Source organism: Boleophthalmus pectinirostris, unplaced genomic scaffold (assembly GCF_026225935.1).
Source record: "Boleophthalmus pectinirostris isolate CB_2022bp ecotype Guang Dong unplaced genomic scaffold, ASM2622593v1 HiC_scaffold_13, whole genome shotgun sequence".
Taxonomy (NCBI): Eukaryota; Metazoa; Chordata; class Actinopteri; order Gobiiformes; family Gobiidae; genus Boleophthalmus; species Boleophthalmus pectinirostris.
The window spans coordinates 15,493,322-15,506,558 of NW_026571036.1; the positions used below are offsets into that span (position 1 = coordinate 15,493,322).

At 35.8% G+C, this 13,237-nt stretch overlaps 1 protein-coding gene across 10 annotated transcripts in view; it reads right to left on the reverse strand.

Annotated features, from left to right (window-relative positions):
- The window catches only part of LOC110156329 (tripartite motif-containing protein 67), a 46,678-nt gene that overhangs the window by 14,409 nt on the left and 19,032 nt on the right, over positions 1-13,237 (reverse strand). For 7 of the 10 annotated variants that reach the window (XM_055149382.1, XM_055149378.1, XM_055149385.1 and 4 more), the window contains 3 exons: positions 10,909-11,004; positions 5,668-5,790; positions 689-799 (listed from right to left, as the gene is read on the reverse strand). In XM_055149382.1, the coding sequence (XP_055005357.1) occupies positions 689-799; positions 5,668-5,790; positions 10,909-11,004 (330 nt within the window). The remainder of the gene's footprint in view (positions 1-688; positions 800-5,667; positions 5,791-10,908; positions 11,005-13,237) is intronic. The other 3 variants (XM_055149384.1, XM_055149386.1, XM_055149381.1) reach the window with 2 other exon arrangements.

The following is a 13,237-nucleotide window of genomic DNA, read 5'->3' on the forward strand; positions in this document are numbered from 1 at the left end:
GAATCTGACTTTCATTTGTGGTTGTGAACAAAGGAACAAAGGATACTGTCCAATATACATTGGTTTTAGGAATGTAACAATACCCGAAATATCGTGATATTGTATCGTCAAAAGTCTCACAATAATATCGTGGGCCATCACAATATATCGAATTACAAGTTCTTTTGCTTAAATTCATGGTTTTATAGTAGCAACAGCTTATAAACATCAGAAACTACATATCCCATGATTAATTTCAGTGTAAACAACATGAAGAAATATGTTTTTTACTTGAATTCTTGGGATTATGATGGAAATAATTCACACCAAAACCTTATCAGGGTATTTTAAAAGCAAAAAGGTTTCCTATCTACAATTATATTAGCCTCTCCAAAATATCCCAACAAATATCATACTATGAGATGCATATGATGATAATATTGTACCGAGAGATTTGGATATCGCTACATCCCTAATTGGTTTAGATCTAGCGTTATACAAAATAAAAAAAATCATATTTTTAATATATCATAGCATTTATTTGAAGCATTAAAAGAGTGGATCTTTAAAATACATGTTGATTTTAATGCTATGGATGAATAATAACAATATAATTTCTTTTTTGTTGAGAAAATCTAATTATAACATTTTAGACAATACTCAAAAGATGCATTTAGTGTAGCATTATAGCCCATTTATACTGAGTTACCTGTAGGAATCCACTGGGGTCATTCTCTTTCAGGACCTCCAGGCAGTACTCCATCATCCCAGTGGTCTGTCGCAGCTTCATGGTGCAGTGAGTGATCTGGTCTCTAACCACCTAAAGCACAAAACAGGACGCATTTATGTTAGCAATAAAGCCAAAACACAATGTCCAGAGTAACACAAAAACAACAGGATTAACTGTAACCTACTGCTGAAAAATGAGCATGAAACACAAATGAGACAAAAGACGCTAGGGATGTTTTATGCCAATACCTTACCAGATGTTAGCATGTAAAATAAATAATATTTTTTGTGCTAGCTGAGCTCTACTTTTGAATCTTCTTTTTCCTTTTTCCCTGATGAGACACTGCAGTATTGGATTTGGATAGATGTCAGAGCAAGTCATTCAAGGCTAATTGAAATCCAGTGAAGCGTCTTATCTGTCTATAGGCCTGTTATTTTACCTGGGATACCATATATTAGCAATTAGCACTTTACTTGCAGAGAATGCTAATGAAAAATCCGCATGTTTATAATAGGCTACTACATGTAAAGTGATAGGCACGAGAGTGGAGATAAAATGCACTGACACTGTGTAAATTAATTATAGCATTAACCTATGGCTGCCTAAATGATTCAGAACGCTAATGAGATGGAGTCCTGGTAATTACTGCTTTAGTTTACTCAATGGTTAATGAGATAGCACGGTTAATTATTCAGCTGTCAACTACTGTCTATACACAATCTGCAGATGAAAATGATAAAGTATATTAGTACACAGCAGTGGTGGTAGACGTACATAAAGGTGCATTATGTGACTTTTTGATTAGGGGTCTGTCACATGTGTGTTTCTATGGATATGTCATTGGAATGCTCCACAGTATGACATTAAACAGCTCTACCTCATATTTATTCAATTACAGGTAATTTTATGGCTCAAATAAAGAAAAACAAGCATTCTGACTGGGAGCGGGGCTGCCTCTCCACAAATCTGACCTGAAACTTGGTCTGGTTTGGTCTCCATGGAGATAGAAAGATGTAATAATATTTCAGACAAAGTAATAACACTAAATTAAAATGGTTTCAATTCAGATAAGTATAGAAAGTAATTTTCCAGGTCCAGTTGTTCCCTTTTTGAAATAATATTTGTGTCATGTATTTATAAATGTACAAAATTACTAAATAATAATACTTCAAATTTGGAGACTGAAAGATGCTTTGTGAACAAGAAAACACACACACACAAAACAATTTACGGTACACACAAATGTGCTTAAGGGTGAACTGTGCCCTTTTTCTAGTGAAAGGCCCACTGCCTGCTTGTCTCCATGGAGATGTTATTGCTTTCCCTGGAATGTTCCATGGTATGACATTAAACATTTCCATCTAACATTTATTCATACAGGTGTTTCTATAGTTCAAATACATATGTTTCTTCTGTGAATAGAGGCGACTCTAACAGATCTGATTTGCAATGTAACGTAGTGCTGTAACCCGTTTGTCTCCCTCGTGATAAGAAGGTTTAATGTGTACTTTGGAATATTCTACACAAAACAATAACAAACCAATTTCCATGGAGATGAGCAAGTACCGGACCCTCCACCAGAAAAAGTTGCGCAGTGCGTCTTTAAGTAGAAGCTGATAGGAAGCTATAGCTATTATCTATGACTGGGTGAGAGCCAAATATCATTAATTTAGTCCATAGAGCAGCACAGGCGAGCATAAGGACAAGACAGCTCTGTATGAATGGGCCCTGTGCAGACTGCAGCATGTGATCCGTGGGAGGAGAGAGAACAGGAGCCAGAGCCGGAAGCCCTGATGTGACAGACAGAGACACTGCCAACACTCGTCTGACACTAAGGAAATCAGGGATCATACAGCAAATATCCATTCACCTCTTTTTATATGGTGCTATAATAAGCCATAAGAGGATAGAATTTACTGCATGTTATGATTAATCTTTATGTTAAGATCACAGCTTGAAACTGATGGCTGTTAAGAACTATAGTGGGCAAATCTGATTAAAGCCCCTATGCAGAATTGAGCCTTGTGAGCTTTAAGCCATGTTATAATGCTGTTACCTTCTCAGAAAACATATCTGGAGCTGTGTTTTGTTTCATTCACATGTCTGAGTAACCCTTTATTATTAGCCTGTCTACATCTCCAAAGCTTAAAATGTGACGTCATGAAGTAGTAGTTTTGAAGTTAACAGCTACCTTTTAAATTTAATTCAGTAGAGACTGGCAATTCCAGGATTGAAATCATCCAAATGATTTTAGTGAAGCTGTGTGGAGTTTAAAAACACAGTGGGCACTTCCTGTAGAAGAACTCAGCCTAAATATGCAGAGTTTGTGTGTTAAACATGTGTGAATGAAACACAACTTTTGGTATGTTTTTGATGAAGAAGAAACTTTATAACACAGATCAGAACAGAACAGAACAACAGTGTATGGGCTCTTTAAATGTAAGACTTTTACAAATGCATAAGCTTTATCCATCACTCTTATATAATGTGTTATTTAAGTGATCATATATTAAGCCTTACTTTTAATGTTACAATTTGACTTTGAGTGCCTACTGATAAAGCCCCCTGGCAATAATACTTTGTACAGATTCAAAAGGTTCAGGGATTTACGATATTATTTTTGGAATACTTTAATTCTGGAAATCATTCAATAGAATCAAAATATTCTTTGTTTTAATTCAACAAATATGCTTCTAGATACCCTTTTAGAGTAGTGATTTTCCTAAAATAGATCAAAATTGGCACTCTTTTCCACTCATCTTGGTGTGAAGCAGAAAAAATGCGCTTTCTTTGAACTGCAGTTACATAAGCCCTGAGCCAAAATAAACACCAGCTGTGTTCAATCCCATGATGCATTGTGGAGGCAGTGTGTAATTTTGGGTAGTGGGGGTGAGTATTTTGCTATCCACACAGATAAATGAGAAATCAGAAATACTGCTGTTAAAATTAAAGTATATTGTGTGAGAATTTAGATTTCCTACTGAACTGTTCTGCACAAATGTATACACAATATTTCCCATTAATAATACATTAAACAATACATTCTATTTTTCTATATAACAATAATATATTTATCTATAAACGTAAAATTAACAATACAGTGACAATCATTACATACATTTATATAAAAACAGACCATCACCAGTGTCATACTCTTACTGAAATATGTGGAAAATACAACTGCACGCCCCACATAAAAATGTAAACATCTGTGATTAAACATAGAACTAGACCCAGACTAAACCAGGATCAAATCAGCACCAAACCCGGACACGGACACAGCCATAGGAACAGATTTATGATGATTATGCAAGTTAATTTGACTCTCCTGTACAAGATAATGACAACAGCTGTCTCTCCTCCCCCGGTCCTCCGCAGACACACACACACACACAGGGTCAGAGAGGCTGGGCACGAGGCCATGTGATGCTTCCACTACACACCTCCTACAGCACTAGACTAAATCAGATGAGATGAGGTTATAGCGTGGTTCATTTAATATGGTCAACTTGGAACATGCTTTAGGGTGATTTTGTAGTGGCATAAAGTACTATTCAATATTTAAGTTTATGATAATATATTCAGTAGCAATATAAGCCTGTGATAAGCTTAAAATAGTGTGTGTTCATTTGCTGCACAACTCATCATTTTATATCTATATCATTGAAACACGACTTACCATAATCATGAATGAACCCAAAGTGCAGGTTAATAGCTGTCAGTTTGGGGAATTTCAAAAGTGTGGTTTGAGTGTAGACCTGTCATGATAAATACTAATTATATCATTCAATATATGAAAGTTGGAACTGTATGTTTTGGGGCTCAATAGAGAGAGATACTTTATTGATCTCGAGGTTAATTCCAAATTTGTCCCTCTTCTGTGTCCTGTAGCATCACAGCAGTGTCCAGGGGGGAACCAGGTGAACACAGCAGGAAAGATTAGATTACATTAGAAATACTTTATTGTCCCACAGGGATAATCAAATGTCCATAGCTAGCTCCTTACCAAGCCTCTTGCACAGTCTCCATGGATACAGGAAAAACTAATATAGCTTATTTCACAAAATCCATCAGTCCCTTGTGTTCATTCCTTCAGTTTATTTTATCTGAAGGTCTTCTGCCACATTTGCTGCCACATATGTTGTAAAAAGCCTGTAACATCTCAAATATCTATAGCTAGCTCCTCAGCTAGCTCTTCAGCTAGTCTCTTGCAAGGTCGCTATGGATACAGAAAAAAACACCTCATTTCACAAAATCCAACTTCTTACTTGGTTCAAATCCAAAGATATGATGTTAAAAACTGAGCTAAAAAAAACCTGAAAGTTTTAAAAACTGTTCGGTGTGTTAGTCAGGCAGCCACAAAAGCAGCCAACCACTGTGGTATTGTATTGTCGTTGAAAATATGATTTATCATGTATAATTTCATTGTAATAGTGGGAATATTTTAGCCAGTTTATGTAATAAGGTAAGACTTGAGCTGTGGAGGGTAGAATAGATAACTTCTGTGGTTAATTATTGGTTCATTCTGCTATTTATTTGTTTCAGCTCAGGGCTCTTAATGATACTGTCTATTAAAAAAAAATAAATTTAATGGAACTATCCTGTTTTGTGTCAGTAGTTTCATAAAGTAGTCTCAGTATTATGGTTTATTTCTGTTTCTGTTTCTGTTTTGTTTCTCTGTAGTGATATTGTGCTTCAAAATGTGTTATCATGACAGGCCTACAAGGGTATCTCAGCATTTCACTTGATAAGTCAAAAAGTCATCTAGACTCAGCAAAACAGATAGATCACACTTTATTACAACAGTTACAGTGACACAGTTTCTTGTCTGTATATCATGTTGGTTCACTCATCTCAGTTTGCTTAGCTGTATTGAAATCTTCAGAAGAATTGGTCCTCTAATTAACATTATATGTAGATGTATTAGTGTATATGTGTTGATTAGTGTATTTCCTCACCTTTTGTTTGTATTCTTTCTCCTTGGTGACTTTGGTGAGCAGTTTGGCCTTTTGTCTCGTCAGCGCCTCGATCAAAGAATCACATTGGGCGACCACGCAGGCTTCAAACTCCACCCCACTCTCCTGCAACACACATTCACACATATTAATACATACTAAAATATCATATACTTCTGAAAAGACACCTGTTAAGACTGCAAAATATGTTGAAAATTATTGGAAAATTTCATCTGGTTCTGTCTGTATTTTGTGTGTGTGTGAGGCACTTTAACTAGTAATACATTTTGCCACGTTTCACTTGCTTGTCTCCATGATGATGCTTTCAATATTCCATAATATGGCATTAAACATCTTCCATTCATGTTAATTACACAAGTTTATACTCAAAAATAACTTGAATAGCAGGGTCCCCTCTCCACTAATATGACCTGTAACTTGTCCTGGAGGTGGTCATCGTCATTAAACAATAGCTCCAAGTTGTTTAATGCGCTTATACCACGGCTACAAACTGAAATGTCTCACCTGTGAATATGAAAAGCTTTCCACTGTCTGTAAATGTCTCAAATATTAGTTATTTAATTGTTTTAAATGAAGCTAGTCCCTACATTCTAGTCAGAGCAGTTGAGGATGTGTTTACCCGTTGCTATGGTGATGTCATGGCGATGGCGGCAGAGCAGTGATATACAACAGTGATTTGGCTGTTGCCGAACTACTTGTGCGTTATGAAGTATTAACTAGAATTCTACTGAATGTCTGTAGTCGATAAATCCGAGTTAGTTGTTGTAAATGCGTTCCATTGCAATAGTTGGGGAAAATATGGTTGCCCGAGAAAGTTTAATGGAACGTCGCTAGATCCTACTAATAAATCGAGTCTGTTAGCTAACGAATAGCTGTCGGCGAGTCAGTTTGACTATTACAAGTTTTAAAAAAAAATTCCCTCTACTGTGAAATGATGTGAAAGAAATCTAAATGTTACTACAAAGTTTTTAGAAGACACTTTTTCTACACATACACAACTTAACATATCAAAACGACAAAAAAAAATTCTCCCCGTTGACTGTGTGCGCTGCCATTTTTACTGTGACGTAAATCAATCGACTCATTCTGCACCAACCTAGCCCGAGTTTGTGTTTCATAACGATTTGATTGGCCGTTCCATTGCACTTTCTCGAGGTGGAGATCGTTTTTCCCTGAGTCCAGAGTACAGTAGAATGCAGCATAAATATGTTAATGTTAGCCAAAGAAAAAAATTTCCATGGAGACAAGAAGGTGGTGCAACTCTTACTAGAAACTGTACACCTTTAACTGGACATACTGCTTTATTTTTCATGCAGCCCTACCCCGGTTATGTTTCAATCATTTCAGTTGGAGTCAGCTATTTCTTCTTAAGTGTTATGGCTGTTGTGGGATTTTAGTCTGCGGTGTTAATGAAGTGTTAATCGAGTGGTCATAAAAGAATAACACTTTGTTGTATGGTGTTAGCAAGTTGTCAAAATGTAACAGCAGGCTGGTGTATATTCTGTAATGCAACTTCATTTCCAAAGCTATCCAGTAAATTACAAACAACACAGACCTACTTTTTAATCATTTCTGTAGTGCGCACACTTTCTGTTTATTTGTGTTTATGATAATTTCTCACTCAGATCATGCGCTATTTTTGTTTTCCCAGAATAAAATATTTCGACACAGCATTAATTATTTCAACAGACTGCAATCAGGCTGCTGCTTTTCTCTGAAAATGCAAATATAAGAAGCCCACTATCTGGTATAGTGAACCTCAATTTGGTCAATATGGTTTATTCTCCTCACTGGCGGCACTCCCCTGTGGGTAAGATGCAATTTTGGCTTTTAATTTCACCAAGATTGCTTTTTTTACATTCAGGCCATATGCGGCGCTGCATATTGCTCTGCCTGGGAGAAGACAATAGACAGAAATAAGAATTGCTATAATTGTATTTCTGCAGAGAATGTATGGAGGATGGGTTTTCATTTGCCTTTCAAAAATAAGTATATGTTTTATTTAGAAATGACGTATCGGCTATTGACAGGAATAGTGGTCTTATATTGAGGCTGGGCAGTTAATGAGATGGTAATCAAAGCACTAATCTAATTCTTTGCAGTTCACGATAATTGCTTTGCAGTAAAACCATAGGGTTTAGAGCAGAGTTAAGACTTATATACAAACCTTTATTGATCCACAAGGGAAATTATTTGGACACAGTGGTTCACACATCACAATATAATATAATAACAAAGAGCAAAAACATGAATGGCAAAATATACCCCAAATAAGTAGCAAACATAGCAAGAGGCTGGTGATAAATAAGGCATAATTATATAAATGTATATGTGCAAGAAAAAAAAATATATAGAGAGAAATATAGTAATACAAATACACGACTACATTTTATAACACCACACTTTTTCCAGTTTTTTACTGTTTACTGTTGACTAAAAACTTAACTTTTGATTCATGAAAGTGTCCACCTTTGGCAGATATAACAGCTGACACTTGTGGCATTCTTTTTTCAAGAGAAATCAAATATTCTTCAGAAAGTTCTTCCCAAGTCTGTTGCAGAAGTTCCCTTAAATGTGTGGCACTTGTAGGTTGCTTGGCTTCCACTTAAGTCTGGAGACTGTGGACACTCCATTTTTTCAACCTCACCATCTTGTTCTTTTTTCCTGAGCTAGTTTTGGCTGAGCTTGAACTTGTGTTTTGTTATCTTTTATCTTTTTTTAACCTCTGGCTTTTCAGTATTTACCTTTGTACCATTTCAAGCTCTTCATTGGACTTGCACGAATTGAGTTGCAATAAATAACTGGAAAAATAAGGGTGTTCTAAAACTTTTGACCAGTAGTGTATATCATACCATCTCCTGTTATATGGTTCGCTTTGTAGCAGCTGGATCACTTATGGTTTTCATAAAGTTTTGGCATTGTGCGAGGTCAAGGGTACAGCTGATCACAACAAACTTACACTTTTTCAGCATATCATTCATACCTGAAAACATGCTGGTCATGATAATTCATATATAAATAAACACAAGAACAGAGAAAGGCAGATTTGCACAGCCATCTGTATATTTTTTTGGTTTTGCTCTGACTTTGCTGTGCACAGAATACAAAATACATCTATGAGCTCCCATTCTGTAAACACAGCTGGTCCCACCCACAAGTTCTGTCAGTCACTCACAGGCTGCAACATCACAGCTACTTCTGCAAACCCAACCACCAGACCATCTATGTTTGATACACCAAAATCTGAAAATACTTAGTTAAAAGCATGTTATTGTTTTGCCTGGAACGTTCTCTCCATGGAGACACCACCAGGCCAAGTTACAGGTCAGATCTGAGGAGAGGCAACCCTGCTCACTGTGAGACTACATGTGTTTCAGTATTTTTTTGAGCAATAAAAAAACACCTATAATTGAATAAATGCAAGATAGGTACATTGATACTTTTAATATATAGTAAATTTTTAATTACGTGGCATTCCATTCCCAAAACCACAAAAATATCCATAGTGACTGTAATGGCATGTACCAGTACTTGGATATTGCTACATACTTTTAAGGTGCCCTTTTATAATGACTAGCTTAGAACTGGCTTACTTCATGTGTAACAAATTAAATTCTTCCATGCACATAACAACTCTATTTCAGCTGGTATGAATTTCAAGTGTCCAATTATAGCGATAGGTGGTAAACAACAATGATTTATGACTGGAAGACAACAATCCCGAGCGGATGCATGGTTTTGTTTTGTAATGTTCTGCCCTGAATGTTAAACAGCAGCACTGCAGACTCAATATAGATATTATGCATTTAAACAAGAAGCACTGAGCTGTGTGATAAGAGCAGAAGAGATCCACACTTTGATAGAAGTCATTTCAAATCCACTGTCTGCTGCGAGTTAAAGGGGCTGTAGGCAACCACATTTTTACTGCCTTAAGAGGAGACACTGCAGGCGAGAACATATCTTTAGAGACATGCTTTTGAAACTTCTTCTGTAGTTTACTCACATAAATATAAAAAACAAACAGAAAGGTGAAAAGATCAGGTTTAAATTGCTTACTTGTTTTTGATGACATATTAGATACAAAAACTATACTGGGGGGATTTTGGATATCTTATTTAGAATTTGAAAAAACGAGTTTAAAATTTGCCTAATAAATCAAATTTCACCTCATTTTTCAAAGTTTTAACTTCACTAAATCAGACTTGGAATTAGATATTTTTTAAAATCCTTCTGTACGTTATCGCAATATCCTGTTAAGTACAAGACTGTAAAGTTTGGTGTGTTGTGTGTTACTTTGAGGGGTGATCCATGTGTCTGTATGCAAGAAAAATGCATCTTGAGAAAACAGCTGTTGAATTTACAATGTCCCTTAAAATTCTGTGGAGGCAAGTTGATTAAACTAAATATTAAAGTATCTTTTGGTGCAGAGCAGGCTATTCCATTGTTTTCACATGAAAGCTTATATGTTAATACACCAAACATACTAAAAAACACAAACTATATACCATATTTTCCGCACTATAGGGCACACTTAAAAGCCTTTAATTTCATCAAGAAACAACTGTGCGCCTTATAATCCAGAGCGCCCCATAGTGCAGAAAATACTGTATGTATTTTTTTCCTTCAATGTCTCACCTTAAAAATGTCAAATACATAGAACTGCATTTTAAACTTTTTGCAATAGTCCAAATTTAATGTTGGCAACCTAATTATTCACAGTGATTAGTTCTATCAGCACACAAGTAGCTGGCCTACTTCCTGGTTCAAGGACAATAAAAAAATCAAATTTTACTTTTGCTTATTACATGAAAAAATCAAACACAGTCCGTAAGGTAACATCTATCTTGCTTTAAATGGTGCAAACTGGAACTAGGGATTAGTCAGTGAATACAACATAAGAAAAATGAACTATGCAAGCATGTGATAATGAATAGTTTTCTCTCAGTATCTTTGTCAATCTTGCAATTAACACTTAAAGTTGCAACCCAGAAAACATAAAAGGAATATGCCACTTGGGAACGAAGATAAGCTGTTTGCTAGAAATCATTATTCTTCAAGGTCTTTAATCAGCACGTACTTAGCATATATTTATTATGTAACAAGGACACAGCTCAGCATAGATCCTGCAACCAACGCACAATGTTGAGTTGTGTATAAATACGCTTCCTCCATGTGTTATTCTAAACTGAGTAGTTGTAGACTAAACGGAGTGAGTAGTTTTACCTGTATTTGTTGGAGCAGGTTCTTGAGTTGGACGAGGAACTCCTTAGCATCTTTGGCCTTGTCTGAAACACCGTTCAGAGCCTGGGAGAGCTGGCACTGTGAAGAGAAAGATACAATATTATGAGGAAATATTTTTACTTTTTAAAATTTATTTCCATAGAAGCACTTTTGGATGGTGTATGTATGAAGGCAATCCTGCACTGTAAGCACTTTATTGCTCTGCAGTAAAGGTGCACTGGGTAGCTTTCCGGTTGGGGCTCCATCACCTGCTTGTTTCTATGGATATTTCATTGCTCTGTCTGGAATGTTCCACAGTATGACATTAAACAGCTCTACTTCACATTTATTCAATTACAGGTGGTTTAATAGCTCAAAAATACCTAGAAAAACAGATATTCTGATTGTGAGAGGGGTTGTCTCTCCACTAGGGATGTAACAATATCCAAATCTCATGGTACAATATTATCACAATATGTATCTCACGGTACGATATCTATTGCTATATTTTGAAGATAAAGAGTCAGACAAAGACAAAGAGTCGGTAACTCTAATATAATTGTAGATGGAACACTTTTTTGCTTTTATAATACCTTGACAAGATTTGGGTGTGAATTATTTCCATCATAATCCCAAGAATTCAAGTAAAAAAAAACATATATCTTTATGTTATCTGCACTGAAATTAATCATGGGATATGTAGTTTTCAATGTTCAGAAGATGTTGCTACTTTAAAACCATGCATTTAAGCAAAGGAACTTGTAATTCGATATATTGTGACAGTCCACGATATTATTGCGTGACTTTTGATGATACGATATCAATATATTTTGGTTATTGTGACATCCCTACTCTCCACAGATCTGACCTGTAACTTGTTCTGGTTAATACCAAACTGTGAAAGATTCCAAAGCAAAAGCATCTCCATCGAGAAAAGCATTTGACGGACCCTCCACCAGAAAAGGTTTACAATGCACCTTTAAGTGGACATATACCAGTGCACAACCTTTCTTTTTTTTGTTACTTTTATTTGATTACTTTATCAACCATGTAACAGTTTTAAATTCACAACACCTTTACTTTACTTTATAAATATGCAAATCTGTTCTAAACAATGCATACACACAAGAATGCAAGCAAAAGTCACCATTTCAGTTCATTTCAGTTCAGTTCAATCCCAGTAACCAGACATTCGCTAGCACGCACAACAACTAGATGCTCAGATTATGTCCATTCTCAAAGCAAATACCACTCAAGTATCAACCCCCCTGTGTCTAATAATGAGATTACTTGTTAATCCCGATTAGATCAAAATATATCAAGATTAAAATGCAAACATGCGTGCCAAGTTTGGAAACACCACAAGATGTTTAGGCAAAAAATGGATAAACAATTGCCAAATCTTTTTAGAAAACAAATCAAAACATTTAGTGCTTTTCCTTAATCCTAAATCCATTTCGAAATTCAAAATCCTTCATGAACTCAAAACCACAAAGTCATTTCGATATAAAACACCACACCTCAAGGGCAAAACGAAAAGTAGATTGGATTGATCTGAGAACCGAGACTAATGCGTTTGACACCAACTAAATTGTCTGTTTACAAAATTGAAGCCCCTCCCCCTACCTGATTTGCATACAATAGCCTTGAAGTGTCGACTGTGCCCATGTAAGTAGCGTGTCCAGGGGAGATTCAAGGTAATATATGTAGCAATTTATACCCCATTAAAAGTATATGGTCCGTACATTTGCTACAGGAGCTACAGAATCTATTAAAGAAAGCCATTAAACACAAGATTATCATGGATTCAGGGGTTAATTAAGATAAGATACATTAAAAAAATGCAGAGGTTGGTTAACAATTTAAAAAGCCTATATGCCAGGAGGATTTTCTACTTTGTTTCATCAACCAGTGGTCGTAACGATGAGTGTTTAATAACGGCCGAATAATAATTTGTTATGAAATATTATATTCATTTTCATTGCCTGATCCAGTACTGTATTATGCTGTAGTGTATTTGACATGGGACAATGGCGTGTGAGCAGCCAAAAAGAGGGGATAGGGGACAGATGGTGCATGCCCATCACTCAGACACAGACAGGACAAAGGACCATTACAGTCAAACATCAACCAATGAGGAGACACTTTACCCCCACTGTTACCCCTGCTGTGATGAGTTCTGGGTGAATATAATGTGCTACATCTTAAATATTGAAATAATATATATTCCTTGCAGAAGGAAATTGTTTGGAAAAAAAAAAAAATATATATATATATATACATACTACTGATTCAAATTATTCACAAAAAATTACAAAAAAACAACACACAC